This window comes from Notolepis coatsorum (assembly GCF_963971535.1).
Source record: "Notolepis coatsorum genome assembly, chromosome: 1".
In the NCBI taxonomy this organism is placed as follows: Eukaryota; Metazoa; Chordata; class Actinopteri; order Aulopiformes; family Paralepididae; genus Notolepis; species Notolepis coatsorum.
The window spans coordinates 98,027,019-98,049,970 of NC_140165.1; the positions used below are offsets into that span (position 1 = coordinate 98,027,019).

The 22,952-nt window shown below is 44.8% G+C and overlaps 1 protein-coding gene across 1 annotated transcript in view; it reads left to right on the forward strand.

The window, feature by feature from the left end:
• Positions 1-14,848: 14,848 nt before the first annotated feature.
• Positions 14,849-22,952, forward strand: part of arsj (arylsulfatase family, member J) — a 36,921-nt gene continuing 28,817 nt past the window's right edge. Inside the window, exon 1 of the mRNA XM_084332220.1 lies at positions 14,849-15,827. Within this exon, the coding sequence (XP_084188346.1) occupies positions 15,529-15,827 (299 nt within the window). The 5' untranslated portion in view covers positions 14,849-15,528. The remainder of the gene's footprint in view (positions 15,828-22,952) is intronic.

Sequence of the window (22,952 nt, forward strand, 5' to 3'; positions counted from 1 at the left end):
CAATTCCCTGACTGTATTGATAAGTATGGTATCATTAAACCACTACCGCTTTATGTACTTTAATTACTGGCCATACAGTACATGATATATAAATATGATGAACACTTCCCACAATGAATCGGTTCCACACAAAGGTGTAATCAAGTATTTATTGCAGCAAAAGGTACATAATATACTTCTCTATTTTACTTTGGATGCTCTTGTAAGGCAAAGGAATGTGCGTAGGCAAATCAATAATGAATGTCCATTCTCTGGTTACGCAGGAGGTAATTATACAACCTGAATCTTAGGGAATTATATCTATGGTACACTAGTAATATATAGCGGGAGATACTGGAAGGGTCCCCCCGGTTGTAAGCCAGCAGGGGTAGAGGATCTGTCGGTAGTAGAGAGTCTGGTCAACGATGACTAAGGAGACTCCAAGTACAGGAGACGGTGCAATAGTCTCTTGATCCACAGACGAATACAGCTGTTCTCCGTAGACTGTAGCTCCACAGTGAAGAAAGCTAGCCGGCCTCAGGCTCTCTGAGGCGCAGACTCGACGTGGCTCCTCACAGGGTAAATCCCACACGTGTAGGCGTCGGCGATTCTCCGCTCCATAAATCACAGGACCAAAACAAATATAATCCAGCCGCAAAGGGCTATGTAGTCGTCGGGTAGATTAATCCAGTGTACATGTCCACACGGTTCTCGTCTAGGTCTCCTCGGGTGAAAGCGCCATGAAAGCAGCCCAGCCTGGATAAGCACTCTAGCTGATACGAGGAAGCGTTGGTGATGCTGGTCACTGTAGAACTTTAGCCGCACGATACACTATACACAAATAGACTATTACTGACTTAATAGAAATATGTCGCACTCGACGGTATAGCGCCAAACTCTGACAATTCAGTTATTAATTCGCACGCGGTCTCAATGCTCTTATTTGGGGCCAAACAGGCCATACTTCACCGCACGGAGTATCGTGGGTGAGGCTTCAACTTATTGGTAACTCTACTTCTGTATTCACCTGCGCCATATTTATATGCACGGCGAACAATCTAGTGCCAACCTCATTTCTGTCTTGTATCCCTGGGCAAGGCCGGGCATGTACAGACATGTCTTGACGGTGGCTTTGAACCTGACTCTGGAGGCACGGCCCTGGCGCCTGTGGACCGCTGTCCAATAGGAGAATGAAATATTATGGTCTGTACTAGGCTAAAGGGATATTCCGTGTATATGTACAAGGAATATACAAGGGATATCAAACGATATACAAATACTATGCAATATATATCAATCAATAAATATATATATTCGGTTTAATCTGATCCTTTGTAACACCTAGTCACCGTCCTAGCCTGTCTCACCTTAAAGGACAGCAATCTATTTTATTTAACCCAAAAAAAGCAAGGATTATTTAGCTTTTAAATGATTGTTTAAAAATATAATGTCCCCTAGAATGAACATGCTGAAGTGAAGTACAGTATAAGAACCTCATAACTTCACTCAAGTACTGGTCAGTCAAGTCAGTGTTAAACTGACTCCCAAGATGCAACACTGAACATCACAGGAAGTCCTTCATTCCGACAGCCATCAGACTCTATAATGCATCACTGTGCCTCACTGAGCACAGAGTGACAGTACAAACTCTGGCAAATCTTCCTGGACTTTTATGTTTTAAATCGACATTTTACAATTCTACACTTATTACTGTACATTTTACATTCACAGCCAGAAGGGGGGCTATGTGAGACTGTTGTTCATTGACTATAGCTCAGCGTTCAACACCATAGTCCCCACCAGACTGGTGGTGATTGAGCTGGGTCTGAGCTCCGCTCTGAGTGCCTGGATACTGGACTTTCTGAGTGAAAGGCCTCAGGCGGTCAGGGTGGGGGGTCAGACCTCCAACACCATCACCCTGAGTATCGGGTCCCCCCAGGGCTGTGTTCTGAGCCCCCTGCTGGTGTCTCAAACTCGCGGCCTGCGTGCCAATTACGGCCCGCTGGATGATATTTTGCGGCCCCCTACTTGATATCAAAGTTTAGTGTTAACTTTTTGCCGAGTTGGAAGTTCTATTTATTTATCACTTGTAGGCTACCATAGCACAGGCTCATGACAGCAACGTTACAGTACTTTAGTGACTTGGTTGAAATGTGATTCCGGAGTGATACCAAGTAAAGTGGAAGGAAAATATATCTTGTTTAGCGTCCCGTCAGTGTTTTTCCCCCCCACCCACAGTCTGCGAATCAGAGGCAGAGTAGGGCGGGTCTTCACGGAATGCGTGTCGTCTCTTTCAACGGTTCGAGTCAGAGCGAGAGTTGACAGCGCATCTACACGTAGTCTAATCTGCAGGTACTGTAGCTAGTAACCTCGTTCCCAGTTTTATCTCTGTGAGATAAATGTAGCTAGTAGCCTAGTTTCGCCAGCAGGCAGCTAGTAGAAAAATTTGGCATGTTCAAAGATGGCCAGTAAAAGAAAAGTCGACAGTGAAAATCGCTGCAATTCAAAGGTGAATGGACTGAATAATATGCGTGCATCCTCCCAGCACCAAACCAATGTGCCTAATATGCCAAGAAACGGTAGCTCTTGTGAAGAGTGGCAATTTGAAACGCCACTACGAAACAAAACAGTTATTTTGATGCAACCTTTCCTCAAAATTCAGTGCTAAGAACCACAAAAATAAATGGAATGAAATCATCATATCAAGCTGCAAGCAGAATTATTGTTAAATCTATGTCACAACGAGAAAAAGCAACCAAGTCCTCACTCAGTGGCATGGGTTTTGGCTAAACACAAGAAGCCATTCTCTGATGCATACATAATAAAATAATGTATGACTGAAGTGATGGAGACCATGTTTGAAGGCAAACAAAAGCAAATCGTCAAATTTGCTGACGACACAGTGGTGGTGGGCCTGATCTCTGCCAACGACGAGAGGGCCTACCTGGAAGAGGTCAAGGTCCTGGCGGGATGGTGCCAGGAAAACAGCCTCTCCCTGAACGTCAGCAAAACAAAGGAGATGATTGTGGACTTCAGGAGGTCGGGGGTCAAGGACTACAGCCCCCTCAGCATCGACGGGGCACCGGTTGAGAGAGTCAACAGCTTCAAGTACCTCGGAGCCTACATATCCGAGGACTTGACATGGACCACACACATTAACAGTGTGGTGAAGAAGGCACGACAACGCCTCTACTTCCTCAGGCGCCTAAGGAAGTTCCAAGTCAGCCAGAAGATCCTTAAGAACTTCTACTCATGTACAATAGAGAGCATCTTGACCGGCAACATCACCTCCTGGTTTGGGAATAGCACTGCAAAAGACCAAAGCAGACTACAAAGAGTGACACGTTCAGCCGAACGCACAATTGGAGGGGGGCTCCCCACCCTCCAGAACATTTACTACAAGCGTTGCAAGGGGAAGGCTAAGAGAATTATTAAGGACTCGAGCCACCCGAACAACTGCCTCTTTGAACTGCTGCCGTCAGGCAAGCGATACAGGAGTCTCAAGGCGAGCACAGAAAGACTCAGAAGTAGCTTCTATCCCCAGGCCATCAGGCTGCTAAACGAACAATGAATGAACACTACACAACAACAACCACCAAACACACATAGCACACACATCCACACGCACACACTCACTTTAAACAAACACACTGTAGCACCCACTACACACACTTTATAGCACACACCCACTTTAAACAAACACACTGTAGCACCCACTCCCCACACTTTATATTTATGGATGAAGGATTGCACTACAACTCGTACACCTTACTGTAAATTGTACCTAAAATTGTACCTCATCCCATTTCTGCTTTGCACTAGATAGTACTGTACATTAGTACACTGCATAGTATTGTGTATTGTATATTATATGGTAACTCAGAACATTGTACATATGTCTATACCGAACACTGTGACCTCATTTTCTTCTTCTAAATTCATGCTATATTATGTTATTATGTTATTTGATACTATCTTGTCTAGCACAGTCTCTGGAGCGTAACAGTAAGAAGCATTTTGTATGAAAGTATTCTGTACTTCTGTATGACAACTATTAAAGAACTTGAAATCCCCCTCAGATAGCACAGCAACCAGAATAACTGAAATACTGGCTGGTGATTTGATTAAACAGCTTTGTGATAGAATAAAAAAATGCACAGTGCATTTCCATAGCTGTGGATGAGTCCACTGTCTGACACCACTGACAAGCCTATGTTCTGAAGAACCGTTCATGTTCTGAAATGTTATTGCTAAAGATTGAAAAGATTGGATCAGTTGTAAAAAAATTTGGAATACTTGAAACCCCTTTTTTGTGGAATATTTGATGCGGCCCAGCCTCACCCAGACTCTACCTCCAGCGGCCCCCAGGTAAATTGAGTTTGAGACCTCTACACACATGACTGTATGGCCAGGTTCAGCTCCAACTCCATAGTGAAGTTTGCGGACGACACAGTGGTGGTGGGGCTGATCTCTGACAACGACGAGAAGGCCTACCGGGAGGAAGTTGATGTACTGGCACGCTGGTGTCAGGACAACAGCCTGCTCCTGAACATTGGTAAAACCAAGGAGCTGATCGTGGATTTTAGGAGAACACAGCAGGGGACACACACACCACTGTGGATAAACTGGGCTACCGTGGACAGGGTGAGCAGCTTTAAGTACCTGGGGGTCCACATCTCAGAGGACCTGACATGGACAACACACATAGACTCAGTCGTAAAAAAAAGGCAAAGCAGCGCCTCTACCACCTTAGACAGTTATGGAAGTTCAGAGTATTGGGGAAGATACTCCAGTCCTTCTACTCCGGAGCTGTAGAGAGCATCTTGACTGGAAACATCACTGCCTGGTATGGAAACAGCAAGGCACAGGACAAGAAGGCCCTACAGAGAGTGGTGCGCTCAGCCGAGCGTACCACGGGTATTGCACTACCACCCCTGCAGGTCTTATATAACAAGAGGTGCAAATCCAGAGCCTGCAGAATAATGAAAGACCCTCACCACCCCAACAACAGCCTGTTCAAGCTGCTGCGGTCAGGCAAACGCCTGCGCACACCAGCAACTAGGACAGAGAGACTTCGGCTCAGCTTCTTCCCCCAAGCCATCAGTCTTGAACACTCAACTCTCCACACACAAGCACACATGAGCACACACACAACACACATACTGTATACGCTCACACACAGTCACTTTAGCACGAACACACACACACACACACACACATGCTGCACACGCTCACACTCAACGGTTACTTTACACAATGAAAAGGTCACTTTAAAAAAAAAGAACAGGAGTGGTTCTTGTATAGTAAATAGATGGATATAGCAAGATAGCATAAGGATATATAGTATAACTGTATATTGTATAGTATAGTATTGTATAGTAGTGTACATAAGACCCAGTGCCTCATCCGTAGCTAACACTGTATTGCACTATCGCAGGACCTTAGCATGTCTTTACCATGCTTTTTGTAAACTTTATGTACATTATACCTGTTATGTCTTATTCTTATTACTTGTATTATTGCACAATTGCTGCGGGCATGACCACCCGCATTTCACTGTATGCTTGTATGCCGTGACAAATAAAACTCTTGACTTGACTTGACTTGACTTGATTTTACTGTATATTACTGTAGGGGCCTACATTTTTGGCTGTATATTTTAGAATGTATATCCCTGGCTGTATTTTATTGTTATTCGTGATTTTAGATTTTTGACCTAAATGTTTACTCTGAGTAATCTGTAGTGCTGAATCTCCCTCGGGATCAATAAAGTACTTCTATTCTATACTGTACTTTCTGCTCAGTTCTGCCGACCATGTCTCCTTGCCTGCACATTGGGTTCCAAACACAACCGTGATAGTGAGAGTACAAGCACTTTGAATACTCGCCAGTATTTTATATTTTCTAGCAATATCATGATTGAACACAATATTTAGACGACGAACAACTGCACAAGCCACTTGAAAAAAGAAAAAGAGATTTCTTTCCATGTTAAAAGTCGGTAGCCTAATGATCCTTCAAGCATAGCTCACATTCCCTTCATATCTGCCGATCAAGCGCTAGCTACACTGAGTAGCACTGTGTCGTGATCTAACCCCCCTATGCGGGCTCCACCGCTCCCATTGATATAACTACCTGCTGCGGAATGTCCCAACACAATGACAAGCGAGCGCCTCGGATCATGTGGGTCCCTCTCGCCGGGCCCGCCCCACCTGTAATCTTACATGTCAACACCTCTGCATTGAGAGCCCTGTCTTTATCTCTAACCGAGGACACTCCAGGGTCACTGCAATGTTTACCCTGGCGGTTTTTAACCACTTTTGAGTGTGTGTGTGTGTGTGTGTGTGTGTGTGTGTGTGTGTGTGTGTGTGTGTGTGTGTGTGTGTGTGTGTGTGTGTGTGTGTGTGTGTGTGTGTGTGTGTGTGTGTGTGTGTGTGTGTGTGTGTGTGTGTGTGTGTGTGTGTGTGTGTGTGTGTGTGTGTGTGTGTGTGTGTGTGTGTGTGTGTGTGTGTGTGTGTGTGTGTGTGTGTGTGTGTGTGTGTGTGTGTGTGTGTGTGTGTGTGTGTGTGTGTGTGTGTGTGTGTGTGTGTGTGTGTGTGTGTGTGTGTGTGTGTGTGTGTGTGTGTGTGTGTGTGTGTGTGTGTGTGTGTGTGTGTGTGTGTGTGTGTGTGTGTGTGTGTGTGTGTGTGTGTGTGTGTGTGTGTGTGTGTGTGTGTGTGTGTGTGTGTGTGTGTGTGTGTGTGTGTGTGTGTGTGTGTGTGTGTGTGTGTGTGTGTGTGTGTGTGTGTGTGTGTGTGTGTGTGTGTGTGTGTGTGTGTGTGTGTGTGTGTGTGTGTGTGTGTGTGTGTGTGTGTGTGTGTGTGTGTGTGTGTGTGTGTGTGTGTGTGTGTGTGTGTGTGTGTGTGTGTGTGTGTGTGTGTGTGTGTGTGTGTGTGTGTGTGTGTGTGTGTGTGTGTGTGTGTGTGTGTGTGTGTGTGTGTGTGTGTGTGTGTGTGTGTGTGTGTGTGTGTGTGTGTGTGTGTGTGTGTGTGTGTGTGTGTGTGTGTGTGTGTGTGTGTGTGTGTGTGTGTGTGTGTGTGTGTGTGTGTGTGTGTGTGTGTGTGTGTGTGTGTGTGTGTGTGTGTGTGTGTGTGTGTGTGTGTGTGTGTGTGTGTGTGTGTGTGTGTGTGTGTGTGTGTGTGTGTGTGTGTGTGTGTGTGTGTGTGTGTGTGTGTGTGTGTGTGTGTGTGTGTGTGTGTGTGTGTGTGTGTGTGTGTGTGTGTGTGTGTGTGTGTGTGTGTGTGTGTGTGTGTGTGTGTGTGTGTGTGTGTGTGTGTGTGTGTGTGTGTGTGTGTGTGTGTGTGTGTGTGTGTGTGTGTGTGTGTGTGTGTGTGTGTGTGTGTGTGTGTGTGTGTGTGTGTGTGTGTGTGTGTGTGTGTGTGTGTGTGTGTGTGTGTGTGTGTGTGTGTGTGTGTGTGTGTGTGTGTGTGTGTGTGTGTGTGTGTGTGTGTGTGTGTGTGTGTGTGTGTGTGTGTGTGTGTGTGTGTGTGTGTGTGTGTGTGTGTGTGTGTGTGTGTGTGTGTGTGTGTGTGTGTGTGTGTGTGTGTGTGTGTGTGTGTGTGTGTGTGTGTGTGTGTGTGTGTGTGTGTGTGTGTGTGTGTGTGTGTGTGTGTGTGTGTGTGTGTGTGTGTGTGTGTGTGTGTGTGTGTGTGTGTGTGTGTGTGTGTGTGTGTGTGTGTGTGTGTGTGTGTGTGTGTGTGGGTGTGTGTGTGTGTGGGTGTGTGTGTGGTGGGGTGTGTGTGTGTGTGGGGGGGGGTGTGGTGTGTGGTGTGTGTGGGTGGGTGTGGGTGGGGGGGGGGGGGGGGGGGGGGTGTGGGGGTGTGGGTGGGGGGGGGGGTGGGGGGGGGTGGGTGGGTGGGTGTGTGTGGGTGGGGTGTGGTGTGTGTGTGTGTGTGTGGTGGTGGGTGGGGGGGGGGGGGGGGGGGGGTGGGGGGGGGGGGGGGGGGGGGGGGGGGGGGGGGGGGGGGGGGGGGGTGGGGGGGTGTGGGTGTGTGTGTGTGTGTGTGGGTGTGTGTGTGTGTGGTGTGTGGTGTGTGTGTGTGTGTGTGTGTGTGTGTGTGTGTGTGTGTGTGTGTGTGTGTGTGTGTGTGTGTGTGTGTGTGTGTGTGTGGTGTGTGTGTGTGTGTGTGTGTGTGTGTGTGTGTGTGTGTGTGTGTGTGTGTGTGTGTGTGTGTGTGTGTGTGTGTGTGTGTGTGTGTGTGTGTGTGTGTGTGTGTGTGTGTGTGGTGTGTGTGTGTGTGTGTGTGTGTGTGTGTGTGTGTGTGTGTGTGTGTGTGTGTGTGTGTGTGTGTGTGTGTGTGTGTGTGTGTGTGTGTGTGTGTGTGTGTGTGTGTGTGTGTGTGTGTGTGTGTGTGTGTGTGTGTGTGTGTGTGTGTGTGTGTGTGTGTGTGTGTGTGTGTGTGTGTGTGTGTGTGTGTGTGTGTGTGTGTGTGTGTGTGTGTGTGTGTGTGTGTGTGTGTGTGTGTGTGTGGAAACATTGACATACTGGAGCCAAATGCAGCCAGAAGGGTTACAGCTTCTATATTGGCAAGCGGACGGTGGTTTAGTGGAAAACGATGCTGCCGTTTATACATACTTGGCAGGAAGAGTTATTGGTCCTAAACAAAGGGTGCAATGCAGAACGATAGTTTAGTAAAGCGAGATGCGGTTTTACACTGTTCATCAAAGAGATTCCTCCTCAAAAGTCCAGTTGGGAATTGTATTCGTTTTTTTGGGGTATTGTGGCGATGACTGACCTCTCCCCCGTCTTACAACTTGTAAAATGAGCTCACCTTTTCAATTACAGTGAAGTACAGCTTCTAGGAATGTACTGGTTGGTGCCTTTGAGCACAGCACTGGCATCACTGGGCTATATAATAAGGTTGGCATTCACAGTGTCTGCCAGCGTGTCTGGGGTGACTCCTGCTTGCATGGCCGCCCCCCAAACCTCCACCCCTTTTAATGCAATCGTCCAAAAGAAGGATTTCTTAAGGAAGTTGGGGCCTGGCATTCATTTTGCCCCCGAGTGCCTTGGGGGATTTTTGCACTCGATGGGCACGCACACACTCGCACAAATCAGCATGGCTCCTCACATCCTACGCTACGCCACTGCATCACACGGGGTGGGGGCTGAGGCGATGAGTCGTGGCTCATGGGTGAGATCATCTGGCCTCTCGGACGGATGTAAGAGAGCTGGATCACTTGACCGCTTGTAGTGAATTGAATCAATGACGTATATGCATGTTGTGAAAGTGTGTCAAAGGATTAGTATACCTCTCTCACACACACTTGAGTCAACACGACGCCTCTTTGAAACTGACTAAATGGGCATAGGCTAATGGCTTACCATCCCAGTAAAATAGACAGATTTAACTGACCTTGAGTGAACTGAATTATTTCATGAATGACATTGTAAATGGGCTGCATGGACTGTATTTATATAGCGCTTTACAACTTATGCTTCACATTTAGACATTCACTCACACATTCAAACACTGTCTGCGGAGGTGACCATGCAAGGTCGCTCAACAGGAGCAGTTAGAGGTTCAAGTGTCTTGCTCGAGGACCCCTAATTGAATTGGGAACCAGACGACCACTCTAGCTCCTGAGCCACTGTCACCCCATTGTTTTTTTTTTTTTTTTTTTTTATTATTATTGATCCTTTTCCCCCTCCATTTTTCCTCCGATTTTCTCCCATCCCAATGTTAGTCGTATGCCAATTCCCAGTCCCTTCCTGGTCGCTGCGCACTTACCCCCCACAGTCAGATCATCTGGGAGAGTGGAGGCTACCACGAGTACCACGTGCTTCCTCCGACACACGTCCAGCCAATCACCGCTTCTTTTCACCTGGCAGCGCGGATCCTCCCTGAGAGGGCGTAGCGTGTGGGAGGATCACACTATCCCCCTCAGGTCCTATCCGCGCTTAGCAGGCGCCCCGACCGAACTGTAGGAGTCGCTGTTTACAACGACCCGGACCCACCCCGCCAGCTTCTCCCACCCTCTAATACAGCCAATTGTATTAGTGAGAACGGCCAGCCAAGCTGGTGACAACCCCGGAGCTGTGAGCTGGATTCGAACAGGCGAATCCAGCTCACAGCTCCGGGGTTGGTGACGAACGCAATCTCCGCTCGGCCACCTAACCGCCCACTGTCACCCCATTGTAATTATGGTGCGAGCACGGCTCAAACTTATAGATAAAATGTTCATATAAAAAAAATATATAATAATAATAATATATTTAATTTACAATCGTATGCAATGTATTTTTGTATAGCCCAAAATCACAATGAATTGCGTAAAATAAAATGTGCAACACCCCCAGACTTTCCCCAATGAAGATAAGGAACAACTCCCTGTAACCTAGCAATAGGTACAAAAGTGGGAGAAACCTCAGATGGGCAGTTCAAAGGGGAACCCCCATCAGAGTCGGTGATATATGGGTGTTGCTATGGATGATAGATAAGCGAATAATTGGTATATATATATGCATAATACATGTAATATAAACACATATACATACATAGTATCAATAGTATCTAAAGTTTTTTTTTTTTTTTATAATAATAATAATATAATAACTAAGAACAAAAAAGCTTAGGAATACACTGGTGTTCCCATGGTATGAAAAATATGATGGCTCAAGGTCACTCTCCCCAGGGGGCAGGAGAAGCACTCAGATCCAGCTGCAGTAGAGCGGCGAGCGGGCATGCCATGGTGAGACGCTAGGTCACACTGAGGACGGCGTAGAGCAGCATAGAATCATTCTTAACCCGGTGCTCTGTCCTGATAAACAGTGGAGCAGAGGATGCCAGCAGTCTCTGATAACATCCTCCGTTTGTATCTATTCTGTCTGCTGCCCTGTGCATTAAAGTGAAAATCCACCTTAAAATAGAACTCCCACGTTATGTCTATAATCCTGCACAGCTCAGTTTTGATTGGTGAAGATGAGCAAGCCTCTCCATAAGATAACCAGTGGAGAGACAAGGCTGTGGGGGTTCCAGGCGGTTGAAAAGATTTAAGAACAAAACTTGTGAATATGGACGTAAGGCGTGTCTGCCAATAGTTCACTGTCGCCGTTGAGTATATCCAAACATATCTGGATTAAACGAGGCGTGATTTATGTATTTCCGCTTATCGTGGCAGCATGGGCAGACATGCTGGCGACATTCTCCTACTAGCTGTTTGCACCGGTCGTTGCTATATCTGTCAGCCATGTTTATCGAGCCAAAAATTTATTCATGGCTCAAAACGCCCTCCCACTCGGGCCTTAGGTGTGTGTATACAGTATGTGTGCGTGTCATGCATGTGTGTATGTCTGCTCTGGATGCATGCATTACCGGGACCCTGAATGTGGCTGTCTGTGAGGCACCACAGTTACACAGTGTACAGGGCTCCCAGACACCTCTTGCTCAATTCACTGGACTCACACCAGAGCCCTTTATATGAGCCCTGGATCCATGTTCACAAAGCCTCTCCAAGTGGGAGCACTGATCTAGAGTCTGCTTTGTTCCGTTATAGTTTGAATGTTCTATAAGGTCACAAAGACATGTTTTCCTGGTCCCTGACCCCAGATCAGCACCCCTGTGCCCATGGATCATCATACTATTTCATTTTCTAGCACTGGATAGAGTAAGCTGCTGCATTTCCTATGCGAAAACAAACAAACAAACAAACAAAAACAAAAAAAACATAAACAGCCATAAAGCAGGTGAATGAAGCCTTTCTCAGACACCTGGGTCTGCTAGTGAGACTTGGTTCATGACACTTTGGGTTACGTCACAGGCTCCAGAAGTGAGGATAAGAAAAAACACCTAAAGGGGCACTTCACCATAAAACAATGCTGATTTATTTTGCACATAATCTCACACATCCAAAAACTCTTAAATTTTGCACACATTAATTTAGTTTGACAGTTATTGAGAGTAGATGAGTTATATGGCCACCAGTGATGTCATCGGGGACATTGAATCCCTGTGTTGTGTTCATCACAGCTCAATGAAATGATTGATTGAAATTTGTATTAACAGATTGTAGAATGCGTACAATACAGTACGATAAGCAGTCCCTATAAGACATCAATATCCTTGATGACATCACTGGTGGCCATGTTCAAACTCATTTTACTCTCAATAACTGTACAACTAAACTAATGTGTGCAAATGTTTTTGGATGTGTGAGAGATTATTCGCAAAGTAAACCAGCATTGTTTTAAGGCGAAGTGCCCCTTTAATGTACATTGTATGTGCGTGTGTACTGTGTAGCTCATGCCACTAGATTTGACAGCAGATTTATAGGATTTAACTTAATTTCTGAGATGTTTTTAGAACGACTACATTTCTATAGCGGTTTTCAAAGCACTTTACGATCGAGCTACTGCATACGTTTTTTTACAATATGGGTGGCAGTGGCCCCAGTTGGAATCAAACCCCCGACAGTGTTAGTGCCACGCTCAGAGCACCACATATAGCCTACTTGCGAGTTACACGAAACCTCCAAGCTCCAATTTAATGTCCAAATGAGGCTCGGATCACCCCAAGAAGGGAAGTAGCCTGAGAAAATACCTGACGTACCGTACAAAAGGACACCAGGTTGAAATGTATTTAATCTGCACTGTTTTTCCGCAAACGTCATACATCAATACATCAATTCCAATGTACAGTTTCTTCCCCCCTGAATGTATATATATTTTTTATGATCTCTTTCACATAAACAGTACTGTATATTTGTATATCTTGTATGTCATAAATGTCAGGATGAAACAGTACTGTATATCCGGACCATATGTCATGTACAGTAGCCTATGTCATAAATGTCCTGATTCATTGAAAATGGGGGACCCATGGTGTAAACAAGACGAAAGTCTTTCTCTGGTCTGCATCCCCTTAACAATTGTGTGTATTGAGCTCTACTGTATATTGTACCCATTCTGCAACAATCTGTTAATAAAGTTTTCAATCAATCAACCAATCAATCAAGTGTCAGGAGGGCAACACCAGAAAAGAAAAACACACGTTTGTCACAACAAAGAAATGATATGTTAACTTACATGATGTCAGGACAGTTAGTAATGGATCTTCTTCTGTGATCTAATCAGCACTCACAAAAAGCCCGATAGATAAGGAGAAAGACAGACGACGTTACTGACAGATCCATTGCAGGGTGTGGGTGTAGTGTAGTTCCTGTGAGGATAATGATCACCAGACTAGGAAGCTTCTATCCCCAGGCCATCAGGCTGCTCAATGAATAATAAACACTATGCAACAACCATCAAATGCACACAGCACACACATCCACACGCACACACTCACTTTAAACAAACAACTCACTGCCATTTCTGCTCTGCACTATATAGTATTGTATATTAGTACATTGCATAGTATACTGTATATTGTATGGTAACTCAGTTACTTCCAGTGGTGCAGTCGTAATATGGGAACTGGTAACACGCCACGCCACGTGCATGCGCACAGAACTGATTTATACACACACACACACGCACGCACATGTGATCTGGTAACACTGCGTGTAACCGCGTGTGACCACGACTGCACCACTGGTTACTTCTATTCTGCATCGAACATTGTACATATATCTATACTGAACACTGTGACCTCTATTTTTACTTCTATTTTACATGCTATACTATTTTATTTCATACTTATCTTGTCTAACACAGTCTCTGGAGCGAAACAGTAAGAAGCATTTTGTATAAAAGTATTCTGTACTTCTGTATGACAACTATTCAGGGGTGTAAAGTACTTGAGTAATTGTACTTCGTTACAATACTTAAGTACTGTTTTGGGGGATTTGTACTTTACTCGAGTATTATTAGGTTTATATACTTTGTACTTTTACTCCATTACATTTTAGAGAAAAAAAACATACTTTTTACTCCTTACATTTAAAATGCAGACCTACAAAGTACAAAGTACAAATCTCACAGGTCCAACCATTTTAATTAGTATATGTTAATTGTTTATCTGGCCGAACTAACGTTAACATTATTAATCCTGCGACCGCAGGTAAACAGCCAATCAAATCCCCATCAATGGAAAATGAACCCGCCCATACCCATGCTGATTGGTCCTTGTGCAACACTAGAAAGCGGGGATCTTTGATTAAACACCTGCTATCAGAAGAATAGACAGTCAGATCCGCATTATGCTGTGGTTAATATTGTGATATTATTCAGGGCACTCCAGTATTCTGTCTTTAATATTGTGATATTATTCAGGGTACTCCAGTATTCTGTCTTTAATATTGTGATATTATTCAGGGTACTCCAGTATTCTGCCTTTAATATTGTGATATTATTCATGCTGTGATGTGAATGCCGTCCATGTTAGTTTACCTTCAATGGAGAAGTGCATTAAATCATTTGAATGCTAAAAAGTGTCCTCTGTTCTTTCATTTCAGCAACACATTCCATTGTGGGCAGAGTGTATGCTTGGTTTCGTTCCAGCCTTGCCTAAACACCAGCTGATGATTTAACTAATTGGCTCACCTTTTCAACTAACTCACTGTATAGTTAAAATGAAAACTTGGCCCACGATGGAATGAGTTTGAGACCCCTGGTCTATCCCTTTAAAAAAAATTACTTTTACTTTTTAGTACTTAAGTACATTTAAAAGTAGGACTTTTTTTACTTTTACTCAAGTGTGTTTTTAGCCAGATACTTTGACTTTTACTTGAGTCAGATTTTGAGACGGTACCCATACTTTTACTTAAGTATAATTTCTGGGTACTTTTTACACCCCTGCAACTATTAAAGAAACTTGAAACTTGAAACTCAGCGGGTGAACCTCCTGCAGGACCTGCCTCCTCTCAGCGGGTGAACCTCCTGCAGGCGCACCGGCTGCTCTCTCAGTCCTGGTGGACTCGCAGTTTGGAAGGACCGTCCGGCGGCTGGTGGTGGATGATACATTACAAGTTGAACCGAGCCGTGTGTCGTGCGTGCAGGTTGGATCACTATTTCTAAAAACTTCAGCTTTTGAATTTCGAGCCTCATTTTCGTAAACAAAATTAAAACATATAGTTACTTGAAGAAACGTACTCGGCTGAACTCATCAAAGTGACGACCTCGTCGTGGCTTATATTCAAGATGCAGCACCCAAGACGATTTTGATATTTTTCTTTTGGATGACAGCCTTGCCCTTGGCAATCAACGCAGATCGTTTAGTGTGCAAAAAGGTGTACACACCGAAATACGCAAGCTATAGTAGGATGTTTGGTTCCAGGTGGAATTATAATGTTCCGATTGTGTGTATCGTTGTTATCGTATGGTTTTGCTGACCGCTTGTGAAACGGAGAAGCTGTCAATGGACTATGGGTGCAGACAGTGCAGAACAGGACCGAACACAATGCGAACCCGATTTCCAAGCGGTACTGTTACCCCCAGACACCCATCCATCGCAGATGTGCTTGACGATCAACATCGCTGTTGCAATGGAGCTGCCTGACAATATCACTTAATACTTGCGCGAGTGATTGATTGATGACGTGTTTAAATCGATATATGAAAAGAAAAACAAAATGATCTTCTTGTGGGTCCTACTCGGCGGGTTCGTGTCTCAGGCACGGAGCCATCAGATGTCGTGGGAGAACTGGAACGAACGGAACCGAGCTGCGAACGACCTCGACGACAAGCCGACCACTCAGCCGCACATCATCTTCATCCTGGTGGACGACCAAGGCTTTCGGGACGTTGGATATCACGGCTCGGAGATCAAGACCCCCACCTTGGACAGGCTGGCAGCGCAGGGAGTGAAACTGGAGAACTACTACGTGCAGCCTCTCTGCAGTCCCTCCAGGAGTCAGCTGATGACTGGCAGGTAAATGCCCTGTGTGCCCCCCCCCCCCTTGCCCCAGGTTTGTAGGTTATAGAGGGGCTATAATGATTGAATGACGACTCGAGGCTACTCAAGTCCACATTCACACAGCCCCATTTTTCCTATATCCCCACGCAATTCAAACTGGATATGATTTTCCAACACTTGAATGTTAAAATGAGTCATCAACATACTTTGTGTGTTATCTGCTGAGTATAGGCTTATAGCTGAAGTTCAGCCAGTGGGCTTAAAACCTGCCAACTGACGGCAAGAGGACGACACTGTACACTGTACAAGCAAAACTGTACATTGGAATATTGACAAATGCAGAGTCATAATAGGCTCAAATTATTCTCAAATTATTCTCAAGATGTTGGCACAGGCAGGTTAATGCATTGAAGATTACGAAAATATAGATTTGCTTCACGCCCTGCATTGGGCATTGTATTTGTTGATATACTCCAAAAGGCAACTCCAAAAGGTTGATTGATTGAACACTTTATTAACAGATTGCAGAATGGGTACAATATACAGTACGGCTCAATACACTCAATTGTTAAGAGGATGCAGACCAGAAAAATACTTTTGTCTTGTTTACATCAGGGTCCCCCATTTTCAATTCCTCAAGACATTTGTGACATACAAATATACAGTAATGTTTCATCAAGACATTTGTGACATACAAGACATATGTCAATATACAGTACTGTTTAAGAGAGAGAGATCTTACAAGAAATATATATACATTCGAAGGGGAATAAACTGTACATTGGAGGGGGTTGGGTGGGTGTGGGGGGGGGGGGGGGGGGGGGTTGGACATTTCTAATAGCAGCCACCCGTAGGTGCTCTTTGAGAGCGGTTTTGAAGAAGGATTTACATTATTTTACGACAGTGGGTAGGGCGTTCCACATTGAATAGCACAGGTAGCAGTAGCACAGAGAATGTCAGCATTTAATTCATAGTTCCAATTGCAAGTGGGGCAGGATGCAGCAAGAGGGTGGGGGGTCGGGGGGCTTGTTCCTATAGCAACAACCTAGTGTTTTTTAGTCTGCAAAAGGAAACGATAAAGAGATATTAAGAGGGCAGGCTGATTTATATCGGAGGGCTTGATTGTGTTTTTTTTTTACTTTGTAGTTTGCTTATGTTTCAAATCAGCACTTCTGTTTGAACACGGAGCTCAGCGGGCTGTCCCCCCCCAGAGTGCCGGCAACATCTGGTCCGCTCCTTGGGAAGCGGGGAAGGGTGCCCGGCACCTCTTTTGGCAGCCGTCCGGGAAAGTAATGAGAAAAGTGTACCACCACCACCACCGCACCACACCGCACCTACCCCTCTTCTCTCTGTACTCTCTAAAGTCTAAACCACCCATTGCTGACGGGAGAAAATAAAATGGCTGACATCCATATGGAAATGTAGGTGTATATTCGATTATGTGTTCAGGCTCTATTTCTTAGAAAGATGATTGCAAAGGAGCAGCGGGTGGATCTGTGATTTGAAACAGATGAGACTCCTCGAAGGAGTGTGTGTCTTAGCAGCTTACATGCGAGGGCAGTTATGATTCTCCACACTGACACAGTGGGCTGAACCAGACAGGATTGATTTCCCCCCTCATACCTAGCAGTGAGACAATAGCAGATGTCTGGCCAATGATCCATTCTACAGTAACATTAAAACGTCAAGAACCTGATGCCTCTACCTTTGGTGTGGCCTGACCTCGACTTAAAGGGGCCAAGTCAACCACAAGAAAACAAACGATTGATTTATTATTCACATAATCTCAACACACACTCCCGACACTGTAAACAGTTGTGCACGCGTTCGTTTAGTTTTTGGGAGTTAATGATTTTGAATAGGTCCTCCCTCCGGTGATGTCTTTGGGAGGACACAGAATCCTTGTGTCATCACTCACAGCTCAATGAAAGAATGTCGATGGAACATTTATATATATATTGCAATAGGGATCGTTATTTTTCATCTCCTTTGTCTAGTTAAATTAATGTTTGCAAAACGGTTTACACAAAGTGTTTTGGGGATATGTGTGAGATTATTGTGAGATGTGTTGGGCTGTCATGATCTTATGTGCGTAGACTAGTCAAGGCGAAAGCTCAACATCAAAACATCAGCCTGTTGTTGCTTCCTATAAGGTATTTTGCCCGGTTGGCATGGCAACCACCTGCACATGACCCCAGATGTGTTGTCAGCGGAACGTAATCAGATTTTCTCTTCTCTCTTGTTGGTCAGGGGTGGTTATTTTGCCCTCTTTTGTAAATGACCCCCGTCCGTGGGCCACTGCGTCGAGTTGTTTTCCTCAACTGTCAGCCAGATGGACAGGTTTGCGTTGCCTCGTAACTAATCGACTCTACCCGGGGAACTGACAGGTCAAAATAAACATCCTGATTAGCTTGAGGGCACGTTGACATCATGCGGTATGAGAAGGGAAGAGGGTCTCGTTGGAAGTAATCACCAGTGGCTTTTCTCTCCACTCGTCTCTGCGTGCCACTGTTGTAGGTGGTTGCAATGGAGAAAGGAGCGTTTTATTGCGGTGAGAGATAAGGCTGTCCTCGACTAAAGAAGTTCTTAGTTGACTTAGGATATGAAGAATGGATTACTCCATTTAATGGAGTGTAAATACAATTTAGAGGGACGTTACTTTGACGTAACAGGCCTCAAGTAAAAAAGACACTCCTGCCTGTCCCCACCACCAATTTGATGACTTGTGACTTGACTCAGGACTTGAATGTTACTTGTTGTGACTTACTTGGGACTTGAAATACAAAGACTTGGTTTCACCTTTGGTATTTACCATCCTCCTCCTAATGGTTAATGGTTCCGGGTGATCTCAATTTGGATTGGTTATCAGGGAATTCTTCTAGGCTAAAAGAACTGTGCCTTGAGTTAAATGTATCTCTGCTGTTTTCCTGTCCTACGAGGCCAAATATAAAAAAGATGAATCTAAATCCACTTGTATTGATCCTAAACAAACCGCTTAAATACTCATCCAGGGGAGTTTCTGCTCAACATATCAGTGATCAGTGTCAGAATTGCCAATAAATACAAAGCAAAGCAAGTGTTATCAGGAAACAAAAACAAATTAATAAATGACAAAACCCATCATTCCAGTGGGTGGGTTTCCGGTATCATAGACCACCGCAACACTTCCCGTATGCTGAAATCATGGGAGAGAGAGCGGGGGGAGAAAATTAATGAATGTGGATGAGAGCCTTGCTGGAGACATGATCCAATAGACTTTTATACCCATGAGTCTCTCACTTTTTTGCACCTACTCCCCCACTCCGCATGCGCAGATTGATAAACCTAGATATCTGGACAATCCAGAGAGACTCTGTGGGCAATCTGTGTAGTTAGAGAGTAGGTGCGGAAAAAGTGACTATAGCTCGGCCGAGAAAGTGGGACTTGGGATCGGTCTCTCCGTGTTCAGGAGACTCGGGCGTATAAAAGTCTATTGGATGGTGTCTCCAGCACCCCCACAGCCGTAGCTACAACCACTTAATGTCAAGGCTCTCATCCACATTAATTCATTTTCTCTCCCCACTCTCTCTCCCATGAGCTCAATGTAACGCGGAAGTGCAGTGGTCTATAGCAACTAAAAATGGTTATGGGGTGGAGGTAGCAGGTGAATTCTGAGGAATCTGTCCCCAAGACAGAGAGCTGTCTGTCCTGCTGGAGTCCCCCCACCTCAGCTGGAACACAGCACCTGTCGCCTACGTGACCCAGAGAGAGGCCTACAGTTTGTGTTCACACTAGAGCCACTGTCCCGTCTCCCTCAGGGCTCCATTCTTACCGGCCACTGACCTGTCGGCAGCGCGCGAGAATGACCCGGCTACACGGAGCGCAGAAGGGGTCTTTCTCGTGGGAACCAGAGATTATGTTACCAGAGAGATGAGTGGAAAGAAGACTCCTGTGTTTTTGGAGAAGCGAATGAGACGGACAAGCTACCTTCTTCATCCAGCTGCCGCTTGAACCCGAGTAGAGGATTTGAACATTTGTATAATAATAACTTTGTTTTATATAGTGCCTTTCATAAGACTCAAGGTCGCTTTACATAGGGGGAAGAAACAAACAAAAAATAACAAACACGGTGGACAGACACAACATTCAAAGTGGGAAATTAGGGGTTAAAGGCCATGTTGAAGAGGTGGGTTTTGAGGATTTTTTTTTTTAATGAGTCCAGAGTTGGGGCATTGCGGAGTTCTGCAGGGAGGGAGTTCCAGAGGGTGGGAGCTGCCACGCTGAAAGCTCTGTCCCCGAAGGTCCGCAGTCTGGTTCGGGGAATGGAGAGCTGACCGGTGTCTGAGGATCGCAGGGACCGTGACTGAGTCAGGGGGTGGAGGAGGTCAGTGAGGTACTGAGGTGCCAGAGCATGGAGGGATTTGTAAGTGAGCAGGAGGGTTTTGTAGGTGATGTGGGATTTGATGGGGAGCCAGTGGAGGTGGATGAGGGTGGGGGTGATGTATAGACCTGTTCGCTGTCCACGTCAGACTCTGTGATTGCGCGCATCAAGGGGGCAAAATGAACGTAATCCTGGTCAGAACAACGGGGCAGACTACAATATATTTGCAATTTTTTAGCCATGCTAGTGCTCTAAACAATCAAGCCATGCCAAAGCTAGATATGTAAAAGGTGAAAGACTCACACTCACAGCCGTGCTGATTTGGCTAAATGACATCCAGCCATTTTCGTTTGAAACAACTTTTAGTGTCATGGTTTCTCCATAAAACCCTGTCATACTTTTTTTAGCGCAGCAGCTTGCGCAGGTAGTGGGCAACTTAGTCACGTGACTCAGTTGGTATTGCTGATTGGCTGGAACACGTTATATTTGTAAACCGTGAACAGGTCAATAGAGACAGGAGCTACACTGACTGTCTGGCTCCCCGGCCTTCTGAGCGTTAATTTTTTTTTGACATTTTGTCTGTTTTACTCCCAGCTGCACTGATGAGATTAGAGACTTAAGTGGGAGATTGGCCTAGAGTCTTAGCTCCTTCAGGTGTAAAATGTCAAACGTGAGACAGAATCTTTGAGAACTGAACACTAATGAAGGGCTACGCAGGGACAGCAGAGGCACTGGGAAGGTGCGAAGAAGCAGAGGCTTAGCTGGAGGGACCTGTGGAGTAATGGAGGAAAATCTTTTGAAATAACTGATACGGGCATCTTAACCATTTGGTTGCCGAAAACGTAGATCTACGTTTCTGTCGCCCAACCGTTGAGTGCCGGAAACGTAGATCTACGTTATTTCTTTTAATAGCTATTGCCATTCATAATTCAGCGGGGCACCTTGTGCATACTGTTCTGAGCATACCTGTCACCCCTCCCGTTTTTCCCGGGATTCTCCCGTATTTGACCCTTCTTTCCCGCTTCAATATTTTCCCGTAAACTTCCCGTATTTTGCCCTTCTTACTAAAAAGGTATCTCACGGAGGAGATAAAACTGGGAACGAGGTTACTAAAAAGGCTAGATTACCCGCTGTGAAGACGACAGGCAGCAGCCTGGAACCCCCGCCAGTAGGGACCCCCCGAGGGCTGACATAATGACTGTACTCAACAAAAGCGACCGCAATTCAAATAATAAACGTGATTACATATAATAAACAAGCAAAATGAAGAGGATTTATCCATCTGGAGCAGAAAAAAGATGAGGAGGATAAAAGAAAGAAATACAGTGGTAAGTAGAGCATAAAAGCTACTGTTTAGTAAGGATATAGCCTTAATTAATGGGTGAGATAGTTAAAACTCTCCAGATAACATTAGCTATCTATCTAGGTCTCACGTTGTTTTCAGTTATCCTAGCTAGCTAACTGTAAAGGACAGGGACACTCAATTATCATGTTTTTCACACTAACATGCAATCGTCTAGTTCAGTGGTTCTCAAACTGTGGTACGCGTACCACTAGTGGTACTTGGTGGTACTGCTGGTGGTACTGCTGGTGGTACTGCTGGTGGTACTGCTGGTGGTACTTGAAAACATTTACAAAAAAGCAAATTTTTATTTTATTTTTTATTTTTTGCAGTCAGGCCACTGAACTTAGAAGCAGGCCAGGCCAGTGTTTCTGGTTGCGGCGGCGCGATAGTTAGATAACCTAAGTGGGGTACAACCAGGAGATCACTGTGACAGAGAGTAATGCAGTCTAAACAGTCATAAATCTTTAATTCAACTTCAGCCCTGATCATAACCATTTATATATTTTTAGATTTTTTTGTAATGTCAGATAAAAAATGAAATACTCCCACTTTTCTGAAAAGAGTTAAATCTGACATTACAAAAAATCCATCAAAATCTGTGTTGTTGCTAATCATTGACACATGCCTAGCCTGTAATAACCCCCCCCAGAAAAATGTACTTTGCATTTGATATATTGAAAATATTTTACTTTTTGTGTGTTTTTTTTAACAATAATTTGTGATGCCATCACAAACACCTGCATTTAAAGGGTAAACATTCAAAAATGCCTGCACCAGAATGCAGGAAATTAAGTTTTTGTAACAAAATAATTGTGTGTGTGTGTGTGTGAGAGTGTGAGAGAATGAAGGACAATTGTTTGCTGTGTGTGTGAGAGAGAGAGAGAGATAGAGAGAGAATTAAGTACATTTGCTGAAATACAGTTGTTCTTAATTTTCTCACTTGCTATGTGAGAATGTTAGTTATTATGTTCTCAATGCCCCTTGCATTGTATGAGTTGTGTGGAAGAGTTTGCTAGTTCTAGTGCTATCCCTTTGTACATTGTGGCTGTGTCTGACAAAAGTTAACAATAAATAATGGTATTAGGAATACATTTGCCTCCTGCGTGAACTGTGCATAGCTGAATAGACTGTATTTTAACACCGGTCATATAGTGGTACTTGGAGAGCCAGCTACGTTCTCAGGTGGTACTTGGTGTAAAAAGTTTGAGAACCACTGGTCTAGTTGCTTCATTTTGTGAAAAATATGCACTTTGCTTTTCAAAAGCTCATAAACACTGTTGGTGACGTCACGTGAGCATATTATTAACTTAGCTACTGTAGCTGCTCTTGTCATTTTAAGCTATGATGAATAAGATAAGATATTCCTTTATTTATCCCCTTGGGGAAATTCAGGCATCATAGCAGCATGGGGGGGGTACAGGTATTATAAGACATG